This window comes from Ixodes scapularis, unplaced genomic scaffold (assembly GCF_016920785.2).
Source record: "Ixodes scapularis isolate PalLabHiFi unplaced genomic scaffold, ASM1692078v2 PGA_scaffold7__128_contigs__length_106722199, whole genome shotgun sequence".
In the NCBI taxonomy this organism is placed as follows: domain Eukaryota; kingdom Metazoa; phylum Arthropoda; class Arachnida; order Ixodida; family Ixodidae; genus Ixodes; species Ixodes scapularis.
The window spans coordinates 14,496,619-14,516,473 of NW_024609882.1; the positions used below are offsets into that span (position 1 = coordinate 14,496,619).

Here is a 19,855-nt window from a genome sequence, read left to right on the forward strand (position 1 = left end):
CATAGACTCTAATAAAGAAAAGAGGAAAGCAAACCTTTCGTTTGCGTATCCTTCTAAGAGTTCCGAGTTTTCTAGAAAAAGCAACCTGCATCAGTCATTCGTGGTTCGAATGCCGCGTGCCAAGTTTCGCCTCCGCTGCCATGCGGCATGCCATAGCCTCCCCTATACTGACAAAGCCTGGCAGATCGTCACGTGACGCGGCTGCCGAAAGTGAAAAGGTACAGCGGCAGACAAGAGGCGAAAGCCCCTCTATCCTGGAAAAAGTGGCGCCATTCATTGTTGCGGAAATGCTCGAGATACGTGACGCGCGCCACTTCTGGGAATACATTGGCGTCTGAAATCTAGCTCAGTGCTGCGCTATGCCGCCATGATCTTCCCAAGGGCTGCACGTTGCACGAGCCTCGTGCACTGATGCACGAGCCTCGTGCACTGATGCACGTTGAGCTACTTTTGAAACATGAAGGGGCTTTAACAAGAGGCTTGCAAGAGGCTATACTCTGTTTCATACTTAACGTGCAACGCTGTCAAAGCTACTGGCGCGAGCGTGTGGCTTCATTTATGGTTTTGTTTGCGCGAGAACGCGTGCTAATGATCAGCGAGATCAAGCCCCACGCTCGCGCCAGTAGCTTTGATACAGTTGCACGCTAAGTATGAAACAGAGTATAGGGTGCCTACATGTCTGTCTGTCTCAGGGTGAAGACATCCATTGTTGCACTGAATGTGCCAGCGCGTGACACTCTCGCGCACTCGGTGCGTGACTTGGGCGATAAAATGGCGTCTATGCATTAACCAAAGCTGCGCGCTCGAGCTGAGTAACACCGTATTGCGTGCACTTCAAAGTGGATAAAAAAACAATTGGGCGTGAAAATGGCTGAGATGTCACCACTCAAGCAAAAGCGCGCGTGTGTATGAAGGCACTCTACAAGAGGCATGTAACGGGCGCCCCGCTGCGGCGGGACGCCGAAACAGACTTGTTCCGACCGGTGGAATGTCCACTCTAGGGTGCCTCAATCTCCTTCTGTTTAGGGTGATGCCACCCTTTGTAGTACCCGATGCCGACAGCACGCGCTCACGGGTAAAATTCAAAGAAATCGACGAAACCACAATGCCGCCATAGCACAGCCAGCGCCACAAACACGTGCAGGGACACGTACGCTCTTTCACACGCTTCTGAGCAAAAGAATAAAAATAGGGGGGATCGGTGGCCCAGAGCCGTTTATACTGAGAGAGTTTGGCCGATGGGCGGAGCTTGTTGGCCGTTAGAACAAGCGGATTTCGCGATAACACAATATGGCGTTACTTCTTTGTCTTGTTCATTCCTGAGAAATCGCGTAGAGTTCCTAGGAGTCAGAGCCACAATATGGCGGACGGAAGTAGTCATCCCCCGGTTGTCAGACTACGCTGCTGTGGTTGTCAGACTGTCAAAATCTCCTTAAGAAGGCCAAACTCTCTCAGTATAAACGGCTCTGCGGTGGCCGAGTGGTCTAGCGCACACCAGCTCGGAGCACGTGGAGCGAAAGCTCGCGCTGCAGAACCCAGGGATCCTGGGTTCGAGCCCCACCCTGCCCGTTTCGATCTGGATGAGCATCGTACCGGCGTGCGGTCGTGTATCACTACTGCGTGGTGCACGTTAAAGGAGCGATGCAACAATTTTTGTACTGTGCACAAACACCGCTTAAAACGGATCCCTAACGTTAATGACCTATGAAACACGCGTTCGTTTCTCACCCCACGCAATAAAAGTCCCAGAAAGAAATGTAAGAAAAACGAGCAGCGTTCACCCCCTCAACTCGCAGCCAGAACAAGCGGCCACGTGATCTGGAGCCGATTATATGCCGCCAGTGTTGATCATAGCCACGCGCTGGGGTTGGCAAAGCGCAAAACACGCGCTGAGTACCAGACATTGTTATGGCTCGGCTGTTGTCGTCGTTGCAGCGATTGGACACGGGTCACAACCCGAATGCTTCTCGAGCTAGCAATTGTCACGAGCCCAAGTCGAGTGCCCACGCAATGCTCGGGTCCAATCTATGAACCGCATTCAAATATCGTCACTTGGGTGTACTGCGATCCCCGAGTTACGTCATCAAATTTTGCAAAGGAGAGATTGAATCAAAATTATCGCTTTTGTCCTTGAAATTACGCCGCAACAAAGGAGTTTCTTGGCCAATGGCGTTGCGTGTGGGTATCCTTGAGTCCCAGGTGTGCCAGTAAGCTCGTGTAGAGAGAAAAACATTCCAGTTGAATATCGTTGCACAGCTCCTTTAAAGACCCCAGGCTAGCGGCTGTACCGCACTGGCTAAATTTCTCATCTACAGCTGGGAGACTCGTCGCCCCCGTGAGGCAGACCAAGTTCTAGGCTGTATAAACACACACACAACCCAATTATTATTAGAATAAAAATAAACGTGTGGGACAAAATGGCGAGATGCCACCACCCTAACCAAAGCGCACATGAAGGCAGCCTAGTCCACTCGTCCTTCTCGCGTTCCTCGGGCTACCGCTTCTTTTCCCGTTGGGATTGAAAACCATGTTTCGGGTCCTCGCCGCTGCAAAAGCTGTGCTCTGAATACCGGGCTCCCCGAGAAATGCTCTGTGCTACCAGATCCTCGCGCTTCAAATGTGCGACGGGGCCCTCTATGGCTCCGTCGTCGAACTGCCAGGCTTTGTGAGTATAGAGGGGGCTATTGGCATGCGAAGCGCGGATCTTCTCCTGACTCGCATTCGAATCTGTTGGCAAACTGTCGTTGGTATGACGGCCAACGCGCTGTTTTCAAACAAGCCTTGACGAGGGCAAACGCGGTGTTTTCACACAAAGTTTGGGCACTGGGCGTACGCAGGAACCGCGTCCGCGTATGTACCCTGCCAATAGCAGCGCCTCCTTAGCGGCGTGACGTCAGCGCCGCGTGTTGGTCCATAAATAGTGTGATGCTTGCTTTAGAGTTTCTTGAGTCGCTAAGTTGTGCGCAGGAACCGCGTCCGCTTATGTACCCTGGCGCCTCCATAGCGGCGTGACGTCAGCGCCGCGTGTTGGTCTATAAACAGTGTGATGCTTGCTTTAGAGTTTCTTGAGTCACTAAGTTCTGCGCAGGAACCGCGTCCGCGTATGTACCCTGCCAATAGTAGCGCCTCCTTAGCGGCGTGACGTCAGCGCCGCGTGTTGGGTTACAAACAGTGTGATACTTGCTTTAGCGTTTCTTGAGTCGCCAAGTTGTGCGCAGGAACCGCGTCCGCGTATGTACCCTGCCAATAGCAGCGCCTCCTTAGCGGCGTGACGTCAGCGCCGCGTGTTGGTCTATAAACAGTGTGATGCTTGCTTTAGAGTTTCTTGAGTCGCTAAGTTGAGCGCAGGAACCACGTCCGCGTATGTACCCTGCCAATAGCAGCGCCTCCTTAGCGGCGTGACGTCAGCGCCGCGTGTTGGTCTACAAACTTTGTGATGCTTGCTTTAGATTTTCTTGAGTCGCTAAGTTGTGCGCAGGAACCGCGTCCGTGTATGTGCCCTGCCAATAGCAGCGCCTCCTCAGCGGCGTGACGTCAGCGCCGCGTGTTGGTCTATAAACAGTGTGATGCTTGCTTTAGAGTTTCTTAAGTCGCTAAGTTGTGCGCAGGAACCGCGTCCGTGTATGTGCCCTGCCAATAGCAGCGCCTCCTTAGCGGCGTGACGTCACCGTCGCGTGTTGGTCTATAAACAGTGTGATGCTTGCTTTAGAGTTTCTTGAGTCGCTAAGTTGTGCGCAGGAACCGCGTCCGCGTATGTGCCCTGCCAATAGCAGCGCCTCCTTAGCGGCGTGACATCAGCGCCGTGTGTTGGTCTATAAACAGTGTGATGCTTGCTTGTTTCTTAAGTTGCTAAGTTGTGCGCAGGAACCGCGTCCGTGTATGTACCCTGCCAATAGCAGCGCCTCCTTAGCGGCGTGACGTCAGCACCGCGTGTTGGCCTATAAACAGTGTGATGCTTGCTTGAGAGTTTCTTGAGTCGCTAAGTTGTGCGCAGGAACCGCGCCCGCGTATGTACCCTGCCAATAGCAGCGCCACCTTAGTGGCGTGACGTCAGCGCCGCGTGTTGGTCTACAAACAGTGTGATGCTTGCTTTAGAGTTTCTTGAGTTGCTAAGTTGTGCACAGGAACCGCGTCCGCGTATGTACCCTGCCAATAGCAGCGCCTCCTTAGCAGCGTGACGTCAGCGCCGCGTTTTGGTCTATAAACAGTGTGATGCTTGCTTTAGAGTTTCTTAAGTTGCTAAGTTGTGCGCAGGAACCGCGTCCGTGTATGTACCCTGCCAATAGCAGCGCCTCCTTAGCGGCGTGACGGCAGCGCCGCGTGTTGGTCTATAAACAGTGTGATGCTTGCTTGAGAGTTTCTTGAGTCGCTAAGTTGTGCGCAGGAACCGCGTCCGCGTATGTACCCTGCCAATAGCAGCGCCTCCTTAGCGGCGTGACGTCAGCGCCGCGTGTTGGCCTACAAACAGTGTGATGCTTGCTTTAGAGTTTCTTGAGTCGCTAAGTTGTGCACAGGAACTGCGTCCGTGTATGTGCCCTGCCAATAGCAGTGCCTCCTTAGCGGCGTGACGTCAGTGCCGCGTGTTGGTCTATAAACGGTGTGATGCTTGCTTTAGAGTTTCTTGAGTCGCTAAGTTGTGCGCAGGAACCGCGTCCGCGCATGTGCCCTGCCAATGGCAGCGCCTCCTTAGCGGCGTGACGTCAGCGCCGCGTGTTGGTCTATAAACAGTGTGATGCTTGCTTTAGAGTTTCTTGAGTCGCTAAGTTGTGCGCAGGAACCGCGTCCGTGTATGTGCCCTGCCAATAGCAGCGCCACCTTAGCGGCGTGACGTCAGCGCCGCGTGTTGGTCTATAAACAGTGTGATGCTTGCTTTAGAGTTTCTTGAGTCGCTGAGTTGTGCGCAGGAACCGCGTCCGCGCATGTACCCTGCCAATAGCAGCGCCTCCTTAGCGGCGTGACGTCAGCGCCGCGTGTTGGTCAATAAACAGTGTGATGCTTTCTTTACAGTTTCTTGAGTCGCTAAGTTGTGCGCAGGAACCGCGTCCGTGTATGTGCCCTGCCAATAGCAGCGCCACCTTAGCGGCGTGACGTCAGCGCCGCGTGTTGGTCTATAAACAGTGTGATGCTTGCTTTAGAGTTTCTTGAGTCGCTAAGTTGTGCGCAGGAACCGCGTCCGTGTATGTGCCCTGCCAATAGCAGCGCCACCTTAGCGGCGTGACGTCAGCGCCGCGTGTTGGTCTATAAACAGTGTGATGCTTGCTTTAGAATTTCTTAAGTCGCTAAGTTGTGCGCAGGAACCGCGTCCGTGTATGTACCCTGCCAATAGCAGCTCCTCCTTAGCGGCGTGACGTCAGCGCCGCGTGTTGGTCTATAAACAGTGTGATGCCTGCTTTAGAGTTTCTTGAGTCGCTAAGTTGTGCGCAGGAACCGCGTCCGCGTATGACACTGCCAATAGCAGCGTCTCCTTAGCGGCGTGACGTCAGCGCCGCGTGTTGGTCTATAAACAGTGTGATGCTTGCTTTAGAGTTTCTTGAGTCGCTAAGTTGTGCGCAGGAACCGCGTCCGCGCATGTACCCTGCCAATAGCAGCGCCTCCTTAGCGGCGTGACGTCAGCGCCGCGTGTTGGTTTATAACAGTGTGATGCTTGCTTTAGAGTTTCTTGAGTCGCTAAGTTGTGCGCAGGAACCGCGTCCGCGCATGTGCCCTGCCAATGGCAGCGCCTCCTTAGCGGCGTGACGTCAGCGCCGCGTGTTGGTCTATAAACAGTGTGATGCTTGCTGTAGAGTTTCTTGAGTCGCTAAGTTGTGCGCAGGAACCGTGTCCGTGTATGTGCTCTGCCAATAGCAGCGCCACCTTAGCGGCGTGACGTCAGCGCCGCGTGTTGGTCTATAAACAGTGTGATGCTTGCTTTAGAGTTTCTTGAGTCGCTGAGTTGTGCGCAGGAACCGCGTCCGTGTATGTGCCCTGCCAATAGCAGCGCCACCTAAGCGGCGTGACGTCAGCGCCACGTGTTGGTCTACAAACAGTGTGATGCCTGCTTTAGAGTTTCTTGAGCCGCTAAGTTGTGCGCAGGAACCGCGTCCGCGTACGTACCCTGCCAATAGCAGCGCCACCTTAGCGGCGTGACGTCAGCGCCGCGTGTTGGTCTTAAACAGTGTGATGCTTGCTTTAGAGTTTCTTGAGTCGCTAAGTTGTGCGCAGGAACAGCGTCCGTTTTTGTGCCCTGCCAATAACAGCGCCACCTTAGCGGCGTGACGTCAGCGCCGCGAGTTGGTCTATAAACAGTGTGATGCTTGCTTTAGAGTTTCTTGAGTCGCTAAGTTGTGCGCAGGAACCGCGTCCGTGTATGTGCCCTGCCAATAGCAGCGCCACCTAAGCGGCGTGACGTCAGCGCCGCGTGTTGGTCTATAAACAGTGTGATGCTTGCTTTAGAGTTTCTTGAGTCGCTAAGTTGTGCGCAGGAACCGCGTCCGCGTATGTGCCCTGCCAATAGCAGCGCCACCTTAGCGGCGTGACGTCAGCGCCGCGTGTTGGTCTATAAACAGTGTGATGCTTGCTTTAGAGTTTCTTGAGTCGCTGAGTTGTGCGCAGGAACCGCGTCCGTGTATGTGCCCTGCCAATAGCAGCGCCACCTAAGCGGCGTGACGTCAGCGCCACGTGTTGGTCTACAAACAGTGTGATGCCTGCTTTAGAGTTTCTTGAGCCGCTAAGTTGTGCGCAGGAACCGCGTCCGCGTACGTACCCTGCCAATAGCAGCGCCACCTTAGCGGCGTGACGTCAGCGCCGCGTGTTGGTCTTAAACAGTGTGATGCTTGCTTTAGAGTTTCTTGAGTCGCTAAGTTGTGCGCAGGAACAGCGTCCGTTTTTGTGCCCTGCCAATAACAGCGCCACCTTAGCGGCGTGACGTCAGCGCCGCGAGTTGGTCTATAAACAGTGTGATGCTTGCTTTAGAGTTTCTTGAGTCGCTAAGTTGTGCGCAGGAACCGCGTCCGTGTATGTGCCCTGCCAATAGCAGCGCCACCTAAGCGGCGTGACGTCAGCGCCGCGTGTTGGTCTATAAACAGTGTGATGCTTGCTTTAGAGTTTCTTGAGTCGCTAAGTTGTGCGCAGGAACCGCGTCCGCGTATGTGCCCTGCCAATAGCAGCGCCACCTTAGCGGCGTGACGTCAGCGCCGCGTGTTGGTCTATAAACAGTGCGATGCTTGCTTTAGAGTTTCTTGAGCCGCTAAGTTGCACTGTGCGCAGGAACCGCGTCCGCGTATGTGCCCTGCCAATAGCAGCGCCACCTAAGCGCCGTGACGTCAGCGCCGCGTGTTGGTCTATAAACGGTGTGATGCTTGCTTTAGAGTTTCTTGAGTCGCTAAGTTGTGCGCAGGAACCGCGTCCGTGTATGTGCCCTGCCAATAGCAGCGCCACCTTAGCGGCGTGACGTCAGCGCCGCGTGTTGGTCTATAAACAGTGTGATGCTTGCTTTAGAGTTTCTTGAGTCGCTAAGTTGTGGGCAGGAACCGCGTCCGTGTATGTGCCCTGCCAATAGCAGCGCCACCTTAGCGGCGTGACGTCAGTGCCGCGTGTTGGTCTACAAACAGTGTGATGCCTGCTTTAGAGTTTCTTGAGCCGCTAAGTCGGGGGCCGTGGGAAACACTAGAAGAGAAGCGAAAGTATAACTAGTTGGCTAAGTGAAAAGATGCTTTCGACCGACTTTTAAGTTTTTCGTTTTCGGGGCGTATAATGTGGTTGAAGAACTGACGCTCGACCTTGTTATAGTCTGGCCGTGACGGGAAATTTCGATGTACCCTCGAGTTGTTTCGAATAACCGAAGGCACCAGCTGAGTAAAGTCCGTCCAGCCACCCGAGAGTTAAAGGTCGCCCGAACGAAAGGCAATACAGTCATTGAGACAGCTGTATTGCATTTCGAGGTAATTAAGTTACTAGTATTAGTCACTGTCAGAAACTATACGGACAACGTTTCTTTACTTATATTTTATTGTTGTTTTTCCCGCTCTTTAAGTTACAAAAGTCAGAATTGTTTTGTCAATCTCTTCCGCCTCGTAGAAATCGAGAGAAAAGCCCCGGACTAATAGTGAGAGCGATTTGAAGGCCAATAGTGACCCAGACCCCCGTGGCGCTACTAAAAAATTACCTCGCATTTCAGGACTCCAGTAAAAACGAACAACACCTAGCGGAAAAACCGTGAACTAGTCAAAACAGGTCGTCGCATGAGTCTCCTCGACTCTGGCGGCTTTCGCGGTGAGCTGTTGTCGGCGCTGGCGAATCAAAGACAATTGACGGAAGACCGAATATTCCTCGTTTCTTCCTCAGTGTTTATGAGCGTGGTCGAACGGCGATTGTTTGCTTTCATCAGCTCCGTTCTTCGAAATGGCAAAGCTGTTGAAAGCCCGCTTACGCCAACAGATGGTCGCACGCTTCGGATTTCTCGGCTAGGTGCCGCGAAATGTTTCCAAGTGTCCGTCTCGAATCACATTGAATACGACAACTATTTGCTAGTTGGTAACTGATTTGTATAAGACCTTGTATAACAGTGGAGTCAGGGTGTCAGACTCCGTGTAGTTGAACGCCATTTCACGGGAGGGAACACGGGTGTGGCAGTCAAAGTGCATTTGATAACCGCTTTTCTTGAGTTTGTTTGTGATCCGTCAGTTGTAAGTGTGAACAACCCAGGACGATCGGCGCATTTGCTATTTTCTTTGGTGGCTTCTCTTATCGAAATGTTTCTCGACAACACCGAAACAGTTGGGCCGATTTCGCCATTACGTGATTTCGAGTGATCCCTTCCCAGCGGTCCTGTAGCACCCTGCCCGCTGCATATGCCTAGTGAGGAGAAACTTTCAAGAGGCATGGGGCGTGGTCTCGCAAAGTTCGAAGCCGCAACAGCACCACGATCACTCGTGCCTCGAAAATTTACACAATTTCTGCGTCGCAGCAACAATGCGTTTTCATTTTTATGTTGCCGGATTACGAGAGGTCATCTGCCTGTGATTTGTATCAATGCCCTTTAGAGTGGGAGGCAGTCCAACTTGAACTCTGAAAATGCAGTTCATATACAGATAACAACCTTAGAGAGAATAAATAGCCTGTCAGTGTTCCTTTAACTGTCGCAGGTAACATATCTAGAAAATAGGCTGTTAAACCAAGAACATCCGTGTCATTGAATCCCGTTCGGCCAGCCTGGCCGACGCGAGTAGCCTAAGCGACGCGACCTGTACCCGGCCGCCATGCCGCTTCAGGTCGCTGGAGTCGTGAATACTGCTCTTCACACGAAGAGAGGAAGGAGGGGTTGGGGGAGCAATGGAGCCTCACCTTTTTTTCTGGACATGATGCGAGCTACTTGGAACAATGAACGCAACACCACTCTGGTGAAGCCGCCGGACGGAATCGGAAATGACGTTCACGCGACCGCTACCCGGCTCCCAATTAGCAAAAAAATAAATAAATAAAAGAGCTTGACCGACATTTGCTGTACGATGCTACGTATAAAAAAAGGGCCACAAGCACGAACAAGCGTCTCCAGAGCCACCTGCCGGGCACCGGAAGGGATGCGATTGCGGCGACACCTTCACATCACAGCTCTCTCTAACGAAGCCCCGCAACGACCATGCGCCGTCCGGCATCGAAGAAAAGGCCGCCGTTACGCCATGCACCATTAAGAGAAAAACAGGCACAAAGACGGAAAGCGTCGGCGCGAGGAAATGACAGCCCCTCGGAGGGTAGTTGAACGCCTGGCGGCAATCTCCGGCGGTAGCTAAGCGCCTGTCCCGGGAAGCGGCCATCCATCACGGGGGTCACTACGTCCATTTGGTCGAGCACGTCGCGCATAGCCCGTCGAAAGACCTCGCAGAGCAGGGAAACTGGGGGTCGCGAAAAGAAATCAAGCGGCTGTATCGCCATCGTATCTACCGGTATACGATCGGCACAAATCGACTACGCTGACGCAGCTGTATATAAAAGAAAAAATAATAGACCCTCACCTCGGTGATATCGACACCTCCTCAGCAGAACATATGGGAAGCATTTTGGCACTGCGGGAAAGACTGCGTGTCAAATGATGGACACCGTTTTGATATGGACCTTATTATCCGAAGAAAGGCGCTGCTGAAAAGCACTTGATGTGCTTTGAGCAACTTGACGCACACTCTGAGAAGCTGCGTCTCATTTTCGGTGCATTTCAGGATACTCAAAATATTACGACGTTTTTGTTTTTAGCTTGCGAAGTAATTCGGCATTATTTATTTCGTTTATAGATTGCACATATCTCAGGCGGGACTATTAGAGTCCGAAGAAAGGTTACCCCCCTCTCGAGTGGTACACATCGTCTAATATGGATTTTCCCCAGCGTCTTTAGATCTGTTTCAGACACCGCTCATCAAATATGACACCTCGGGGACAGACGATCGCGGCTACCTGACCTAAGGTGGGTATTCGAGTCACGGGGTCTTCTGAAAAAAATATGTACGCCTCGCTCCGTCCACAACCAGTGCACATATTTTCCGAAGCTTGAAAGAGGTCTATTAATATCTCCGCTGCCCGTCCTTTATACAGTAGGAAAGGTCCCTATCTGACCAAGGTGGGAATCACTGTGTGCCGCAGATCCAACTTGTCGGGATGAGCATAGAACGAAGCCCAGTGATTAGGCGAATTTTCTCCAAATAACGAACGGAGGGAAGGTTGCTTTTTAGGCTTCTCATAAGCTACGCACTTATTCCAATGCCCGTGTGACAATCCTTAGAAACGACCATAAACCAGCTTCCTCCTTGTACAAAAAGGCCGTATATGGCCATGTCGAGAACTGGGCAAAATGTACTTACGCCCTATTCTCGATATGGCCACGTGGCGTTTCTGTGCGGGCAGGTATTCGGGGCCCAGCTCACCTTGCAGGCTTTTGCGATCAGCTTGAGAATCACGTGGTCCGGGTAGACCTCGTGCGTGCTGAAGGTGGACATCTCGATCCGGGACCTTCGCCGGATCTCCTCCCAGCGCTCTGCGCCGTAAACAGCGCACACGTACTGGCTCAGGTTCTCGAAGATCAGGCCGTACATGCCAAGGCCGACTAGGCTCCCGGTCTCAGAGCTGCTGCTTCATTTCTCAACTCCCGAAGCCGGCTTGACCAACGGCCAGTCCTGGAGCTGTCATCCTCAGGCAGCCGTCTCAGAGACCCCGGCTCTCACCGACGCTCTTGGGGCCATTCGGTGTCCATCGGTCGTGCCGAACTGGTTCACCAGGCGGATGCTTCTTCTCCAAGCTGAATCCCTTGGTTCGTCGGCTTCACTCGTTCGCTTAAGTGTGTCGTTTCCCAGATTTCTCAGCAGCCGGGTGCGCCTGGATAAATAAAACGTGACGTGTTACCATTTTGATCAGCTACCCAACCCTGGGGTGAGGAACCTAGAAACAAGCAAACGAAAGACAAAGGTGACAGGAGGACCAAGTCTCAATGTGCAAGAGAGTGAGAAAGGTGAACCAAATCTCAAAATATTGTCTATTTACCGGTACCCATACACCAGCTTCCTTGCGCTCTCACTCTAAAGGTTTTTGTTTAGTTTTTTTTTGGCAAGTATAAACGTAGTTAAGAGATGTGGACACAGCTTAAGAAAAGTACGGTGTTGACGCTTGTTGTTCGTATGCAATCGCATTGACTGCCGAGCGACGCCTTCCTCAAAGGGATACAACAAAATTTAAGATACACTCGTAGTGATCATAAATAGGCTACATATGAACCATAATATTCCTAAATGTCAATCGCACGTTTGTATTTTGAGCCTGATGGCCGTATTTTATTTTCGTTATAAACGGTCCGCTCTGGCAAGCGCCCGGAGAGCAGCCAGCGGAGAGCACATCACATCTGGCACAATCGTGACGCAGCCTGTCTCGGGACGAGCAAAGATTAGGCGAGGCATGTTCACTCTAGCGAGGCTGACGTTGACAACACGATTGCAAGCAGGGCATCTAGCCGCCACCATGACTCTGCTCGTGCGGGTAAGTGCGTGCAATTACAAGCTCCCAGAAACTATATGTTCCCCCGCAAGCTGCACATGCTCCCAGGCCTGGGCACCAGGGAGGCTACACGCTCCGTGCGGACACTATAGGGGGCGCTTTGAAAAACGCGCGTAGCGCCACTAGCGGGGGAGCTGGCGTTCGACAGTGCGGCGCGCTCAGCATCCTGCGGCGCCTTTTCGCGTGCGAAGCTGTGGTGGCGGAAGCGCGCACGGACGGAACTTTTGCTTTTTGAGCCGATAAGTTGAGGGTGACGTTGCATGAGTGCTGGGGCAGATTTAAGAAGGGCATTTAGCTGTTCTCCGCTTCTTCTATACTGAGTTTGAGTCGTTATTAGGAGTAATTTCTTTAGTTGCAGTCAAAAAAGGGGTTTGAGCAATTTTCCGAAAAGCAAGACGGCCGCCACCATAATTGCTCTCAGTGAGAAATTTGTTTCGCTCGTCGCTGTAAACGTAGGACTGCTGGGACAATGATATTTGGATATTTGGAGGCGGGTGAGATGTTCACTAAGTTTGTGCACTAAGTTGGCCAAGTTTTATTAAGACAACAAGTGTGAAAGTTATGGTTCGAACGAATGAAGCTGTCAGCAATATCCAATATTGGACCCAAAATGTTGTGTTATAACCGGGCTGTGCGAAGTGCAGATTTAAACACAGGTTCTTGGACAGGACCGTAACTTGACACAATAGTTATAATACCAAAAATAGGTGGCATAGGGAAACCAGGTGGAAATTTGGTTTGGGCGGCGTAACTGAATGGGAAACGGTCTTGACCGTGAAAGGGCTGTCAAGAGAATACCACTCTTCATGGGAGATGGAGACTTTACAGGTAGGAAGGGACTAGTGGACTGTACTCCCAATTGAAACAACTTTACAAAAGGTGGCTCTAAAGCCGAGAAAACAAAGTTGCCGGCCAACACACGGTTTGGCCGTCAAAGGCTTTTGCGGTCAGCTGTTGTGTAGTAATCTGGTTATGCGAGGTGCTGATTTTCGGCAAACATGTACTTTGGCAAGCGTAACTTGACAAAACATTTATTATACCTAAAAGAGGTGGCATAGTTTAACAAGGTGGAAATATTTTTTGGCGGCATAACTAATTGGGAACCGGTTTTTACCATCAAAGGCTGTCAAGAGAATACCACTCATCATGGCCGGGAGGCGCACACTTCACAGGTAGGAACAATGCTTAAAGTCCCCGTAAATTGAGGGGGGGTCCCTACAAGAAGGTAGGGGAAAGGGGGGGGGGGGGGGGCATTTTGATGAGATGTAATAGATGCACATAAAATAAACCCCACCGCTGACTTTGTCCACGCTGAACCTGCAACCCTCAACCCCAAATGTCACATCCCTGAAAACAAGCTATATCTTATTGTGGAGGAGTGTCTCAGACCATCCGCTAAATCAGTGTGTGTGTGTGTGTGTGGTGGGGGGGGGGGGGTCGATTAAGCCCTGGGTAGGAAGGGACCAGTGGACGGTAGTTCCAGTTCGAACAATTTGCGATAGGTGGCTCTAAAGCCGAGAAAAAAAAATTGTTGTCTACAGAACTCGGGGTGTCAGTGTTTCCACATCCAAAAGGAGGCTGATCAAAAAAGAAAGCACACCACATAAACTTCCATACTCAAACGTCGATTGTCCAGTGATTCCAAGTTTCTTTGTAGTTTTTCTTAGATTCATATTTGTCACTTTTTCTACCGTCCAAATCTTTCTTCATGAAGTACAGACTGCCTGCCATACTGGTCCGGAAATATCATCGACACGTACGATGAGGACGAAACTTCTTTGGAGGGCATTCCATCAACGAAATTCGCACTGCATACCCGCAAGTGTGGGATGGCCTTTCAGTTCGAGCTGAGATATGTAGGCGTTACTGATACGAAAACAAACGCAGAGCGCAAAGCGGTGCCGACACAGTAGGAGACATGATTGGGAGACCAAATTTCTCGCGTCGTACGGCACGGGTCCGTCGTTGTCGCTTTACCACAAAACATCGGCGAGGTGAAAAACTGTGAAACTTTGTCTCCACGAGGCACGACGCATAACTATTGGAGCACTTAACGACGCAGCAGTTCATGCTGTCGACCCAGCGCAACCGCACCGCTCCGACTTCAATGCGTACCAATGTACGCGGCGTGGTTTCCTTTCGCAGGGGCTCTCACTGCCTACCTTCGGTAACGGCCGCGCGGCGGCGCGCCAGTCGCGTCGCACGGAGTGTATAGTTCTAGACGAGACAGGCATTGGGGTCACTACCTGTCAATGTTCATAGACGGAGAATACAAACCAAGCTTTAGCGCCATCCACTAGGTACCTTTAGCTAATCGTTTAAAGGCTGGTTCACACATCTGCGTGGGTTGCGTTTTCGCTTGCGACCGAAACGACCGTAACGAAAACATCACCGGGACAAGTGTTCGCCGAACACAGCATGGCGAGCGATGCAAGGGGTAGCTTCGCGAAGCAATTTGCATCAGTCACGGTTGTTGCGGTGTTATGGTTGGTACGGTCGATTCCGTCGCATGAGAACGAAACCGTTGCAAATCTGTGAACCAGCCTTAATTCGTTTTGAAATTCCTTTTAGTGTCTTCTTCAACGAGGAATTGGGTTGTCCGATGTAATACCGCTCCCTTCAACAGGTATTCGCAACTTTCACGAGCTATCAAAATGGCTCTCATCGGGATGATCGTCGTAGGACAGCAATACGAGGTGGGGTCTGCGACGCGTAAGTAATTCTAGTCTCGTTTTATACGAGCGGTATTAGAGCCTTACTTTATTTGTTTCACACCAGGGTAGCTAAACTCGTGGAGCAAAACATTCTTCGCTTTTTGACGTAGCGGGGGGAGTGACCAAAAGAACGCCGCAAAGTTTCCTCCTCTCTGCGCGCGCTCAACTTTGCAACTTTTGACGAAAAATCCCCCGCGATCCCTAGGCGGTGCACGAGAGCACGAGACAGCGCGGGGAGGCGAGCGTTCACGCCGCTCGCTGTACGTCGTCTTTGGGCTCTCTAGCGCCGACAATCCCGTCATGCCTCGCCCAGGCGAGGAGCGAGAGCAGACTCAGCAGACGACGAGAGTTCATCTGCTACGATGAGGCATTCGCGCAGCGGAACTGAAAGAAAAAGTTGGTTTTCTGCTCGAAATCGCGTCCCGCGGGCCACAAACTCAAACGCGAGCTTGAATTGTAAGCGTCTGATATTTCACGAAAGGAGGAACCGACGGCCCGTCTTTGATTCGCGAAATTTGAGTCGTTTTGTAGCCGTATACAGACGCTGAAACCTACCAGTGTGTAACGAAAGCCCCAGAACAACCACAGGGGCCGCGAGATCTAGCATCATTTGTGTATGGGTGAAAAGTGCAACATTTTACGACAAAGCTCCCATAGCAGAAACCTGCGACGCATTCACTCAGCGTCCGGGATGGCTAAACATGGAGACGTTGCCCGAGACTCAAGCAAAGTCATATATGAACGGCAGCTATCTCGCCCCGTCATATTTTGTTTTGAGAAAGTTCTCTCTCTCAATGCCAGGGAAATAAAAAGTCTTACGAAACGTATTGCTAGCTGTTCCAAAGAACTAGATTTAAGCCGTATCCTTTCAGTTATTCACTCATAATATTATGCTTAAAACGAAGCAAGCTCTTGCGCGTGCAGTGCCATCAATTTCCTCAAGCGTATGCTGTTTTGTAGTCAACTGGTTTCGGAAACTTACGCCGTCTGTAGATATCTCTGACTGCCGAGTTGCTTAAGTGGAAGTCATCGCAAATGTAAGTTCCACGTTGCAGCAACCAACGTTTAAACGATGGCAGCGACTGCACTCTCGCATTCCCACCCATCACGTCGAACAAAAAGGCGGTTTCGGTTTGAGGTCAGTACTTTTCTACAACATCTATGGCGACAGCGTCAGTCTGCACTGGGTGCATTTGGCAAGTTCGTTCGGGGCCTGTTCTCCGTGCAGCACTCGGCGGGTGTAATGCATTAGAACTCTCACAGTGCAAGTCTGTATCGCGAATTGGGAGCCCGTCACTGGCCTCACCGGCGGCCATTGCTTGACGACAGGCAATATGCCGCGTCCTGTCTAGTTCTCCCTTCGTTTTCGTCCTTGTTGCTTTGGCCTTTTACATCATGAGGCAATACACGCAAGTCTAAGGAAGAAACATGCAAAAATTGGAAGCTTGTACGCGGTGCTCGAGGGCGAGCATTTTATGACGTGCTGCGATGATTATGTCTGGTTCTTGGAGATCAAATAGACATTCGTCAAGCGTTTGAACATCGATTAAAAAAAAATTGGCCGGAGCAGGATTGACTTTACCGACGTCGCTTGCTTCGGTTGCTAAATAAATGGCACGTCGAGCGACTGAACGGCACGCTCCGAGTTTCAGTTTGTCACGGAAGCCCTCACAGGAGTTCAAAGAAAAAGCTTTCACCATGAAGCACTATGTACAAGCGGTCAAAACGACGCGAAAATCCCTAGTAAAGGCATTCTAACTTATCGTTTGCTGAGCTTTGATGACACCGAAATCACGGATGACTCCACAATAACTCTCGGTAGCCCTTGTCTCATTAAACACATAACAGTTAACGCCCAACAAAGTAGCCCTGGACCCTCAACCACACAACATTTAGTTAAACAAGATTGGAATTCTAATGCGTTTAATATTCTTGCCCACAATATTAACTGTTATTTGCGGAAACATGATAGAAGTTTCATGGTAGAGAACAATTTACTAACGTAATAAAATTGAGTTGTGTCAAGCGATGACTGCCGGTGGTGCCGCTCGACCCCAGCAATACAGGCCTCTATCCACGATCTAGCCTCCTAAGAAATCAGTGGTGCCAGTGCTATTAGACATAAATCGTTTATTTGCATCGGTACTCCCATACCTGCCGGATGTAGGGACGAGGCGCAAAACCGTACATCCGGCCGATATTGAAGCCGGTTTTTGGACGATATTAGGGAGTTTTCGTAGATCGTTTTCGCCGTCCCGCAAGGGCCCTCCGCAACCCGCTACGATAGCGGGAACTCCACAGTCAAGGCTATCGGCGCGCAGGCGCAGTAGCAACTTCTCCGTTGCGGAACGCTTAGCGGAGGGGGCAGACCGGTCTACGAAAATTCCCTATTGCCTCGACACTCGCCAAGAAGCAACGTGCTGTTTCGGCGACTCGTTTGTGTAATTTATTTGTTCAGTCATATTAATGGGTCCCGGGCCACTGTGCATTCCCCCCCCCCCCCCCCAAAAAAAAATGTACTGTGGTAATTACACCTTGAGGAGAAGCAGGCACGTAGCCAGATTTTCGTTTAAGGGGGGGGGGGGGGGGGCGCTGATGACAAAGTGCTCTATGAGGGGGAGGGAGGATAGGAGGCCCCAGCAAAATGGAAAATTTCGGAGGGGGGGGGGGGGGGGGGGGGGGGCGGGAAGGCCAGGCCTTCTGCCCCCCCCCCCCCCTCCCCTTGGCTACGTGCCTGACGAGAAGGGATATTGTAACAGACATTTAAGTTGGGCTAGTTGGTTGTTCATGACTGGAAGGAAGCGCCGAAAGACAAGGACAAAAGACAAAAGGGTATTGTAGTTTTACATCTTTATAAAAAGGTGTAGGCATTATCATACGTTTTAAGAAACGTGTTTAAAAAATCACACATTTTTAAAGGTGTGAAGTTTACATTTTTTTTATAAGGTCCATCGCTACACTTATTAGGGTGTTAGTTATGGGACACCCCACTTACATGTGTAAAGGTGGGAAAATGTTTAATGTGTATATACCTCTAACGGAAGACAATCTCTTTCATGTGATTACATCGCGTGCCGATGAAACGATCTGTCGATGACACATCGTTCGATGAACTGATTTGACCGCCAATGAGTGACGACTGCCAGTAGAATTTCGGGGAAATAATTCTGCCGGCTGCCGGGAGACTCGACCCTACCCAAGAATTACCCCGGTTCTTGTTTGTTTTCCAACATTCTGAATTGTATACCAGCTTATTAGTACCTCTTCGGATATTACAGAAAAAAATAAAATAAAAAAAAGCGATGGCAGCCGCAAAAACTCTGACAGCCCGGTTCACAGTCATGTGGGAGACTGACAGGTGCTCGTCAGTCGCCACCATGCCTTGAAAGCTACCGGTTTTGAAAAACCGGAGCGCGCAGAGAACTTGTTGTTCCACGGTCCGAGGCGGCGAACGAAGCTCGTCGCAGAGTCAACGCACAACGGCTTTCGATAGCCGGTACTGTCGCCGAAAGTCGTCGTCGGGGAGTTGAAAGGCGTCCCCGGTGGTCTCAGTAGCGACGCCGACGGTGGCGGAAGATAAGCTCGGCCGCAGCGTACGGCACCGCCATGTTGACAAAGTTTAACTTCGCCTCGATTCGAAGCGAAGATCTCGAGCTCAAACCACGGCTCTCGCAAAGTTCGGAAACGTCACTTTGACGTCAGCGACAACTTCGACAAACGAGGTTTCTTTTTAACGCAAACTTCGGAGGGATTTGGTGCGTCAGGAGGTCGCCTAGGGACAATCTACAAAGCATTAACTTTAGCTTGGCGTAGGGATGTAGGGACAAAGGGGCGCTACGTCATCGGCGAAGCCGTTCAATCAGCGGGCTCCTCGCGCCCCTCACGCGCCGCACGCGCGCCTCGATGAACTTTGCTTTGAATGATTGACACCTCGCTCGGCGCGACGTCAGCGTCGCGAGAGTCCAATTAGCGCGTTCCGCAACTTTCGGACACAAAGTTGTGCTTGACGAGTTCAGCGACCCAGGAAGGCGCAGGCAAGCGCCTGTATTTTGAAGCGGATAATCCTGGAGCTAGGGGATGATGATCCTCACCCCGCGGTACCACCATCGCTGAAAGGTGCGAAAAGACCGAGAAATAAGTGAGGAAATTTCGTTGCAGTATCCCTCTAAAGCTATGAGGCTCCCAACTGCTCGTAACCCACTTAAAAACAAAAACAGTTTTCGAACATGTTTTAAAAACCCTCGCTAGCAGCTTTTGCAGGCTCCCTGTACGTCTATCTATGGCTTACAGCAGCGACGATCCTCATCCCCGCTAGCTCAGTCGGCGTCGGCCGCGAACCCTATGCGCCTATCGACACTGCAATCAAAATAGACCGGCCGGGGCCAAACGCGAGCCTACAGTCTGGACTCCGGGCAAACGATGACAAGTCCGGACCGTGTCGGCCCGCAAAGCACATATCCGGCCGTCCACCCAGAAGGAGCGTTTATTGCCACGGCGAGGCTTCCGAGAATCCCACGGCTGCCGACCCCCTTTCCCCGCTACAGTTCGAGAACCTTCACGCTCGGCCGTCGCCCATGTACGCAGTAGCGAGGACGTAATTACGGAGGAGAGCGTTCCTCGTCGAGGGTGACGTGTCGCCACAGGATCCGCCCACGTTCGTTCGAGGGCACGCGAAGCTTCCATGGCGTGACGCGAATCGCACGGCGACCTGTCACTCGTTACCAGGTACCGCCCAGGCATATCATTCAAAGAGCGGCCTTCTGATTGGACCAAGTGAGTGGCTTACGTGATAGGTTTTATTTTGTTTCGTTTTTAATCTGCCAAGAAAGAGGTTTCTTTCCAGAATGCACGCCATCTATGAAGCGCAGCGCCAATCGTCGGAGTCGGACGTTGTTTGGCCTCCGAGCTTGCATTGGACACGAGTGCCACGCTCGGCGAGGACTCCTACCAAGTCGGACAATCGTCATTCCTTGAGTCGCGCCCAAGGAATGCTGACCGAAAATAATGCATCATCTGCTTCGGAAAAGGGCTGCAATCATCTTAAATGGTGCATGAAACGATGTCAAATTGGAATGTCCGTGGTTTTACAAAGGCGTACTGGTCCTAATTTGGCCCAACTATACTCGCACCTA

General features: G+C 51.5%; 1 protein-coding gene across 1 annotated transcript in view; it reads right to left on the reverse strand.

Annotated features, from left to right (window-relative positions):
* Positions 1-19,855, reverse strand: part of LOC8052045 (soluble guanylate cyclase 88E) — a 150,364-nt gene that overhangs the window by 83,326 nt on the left and 47,183 nt on the right. Inside the window, exon 2 of the mRNA XM_029995441.4 lies at positions 10,890-11,337. Coding sequence (XP_029851301.1) covers positions 10,890-11,057 — 168 coding nt within the window. The 5' untranslated portion in view covers positions 11,058-11,337. The remainder of the gene's footprint in view (positions 1-10,889; positions 11,338-19,855) is intronic.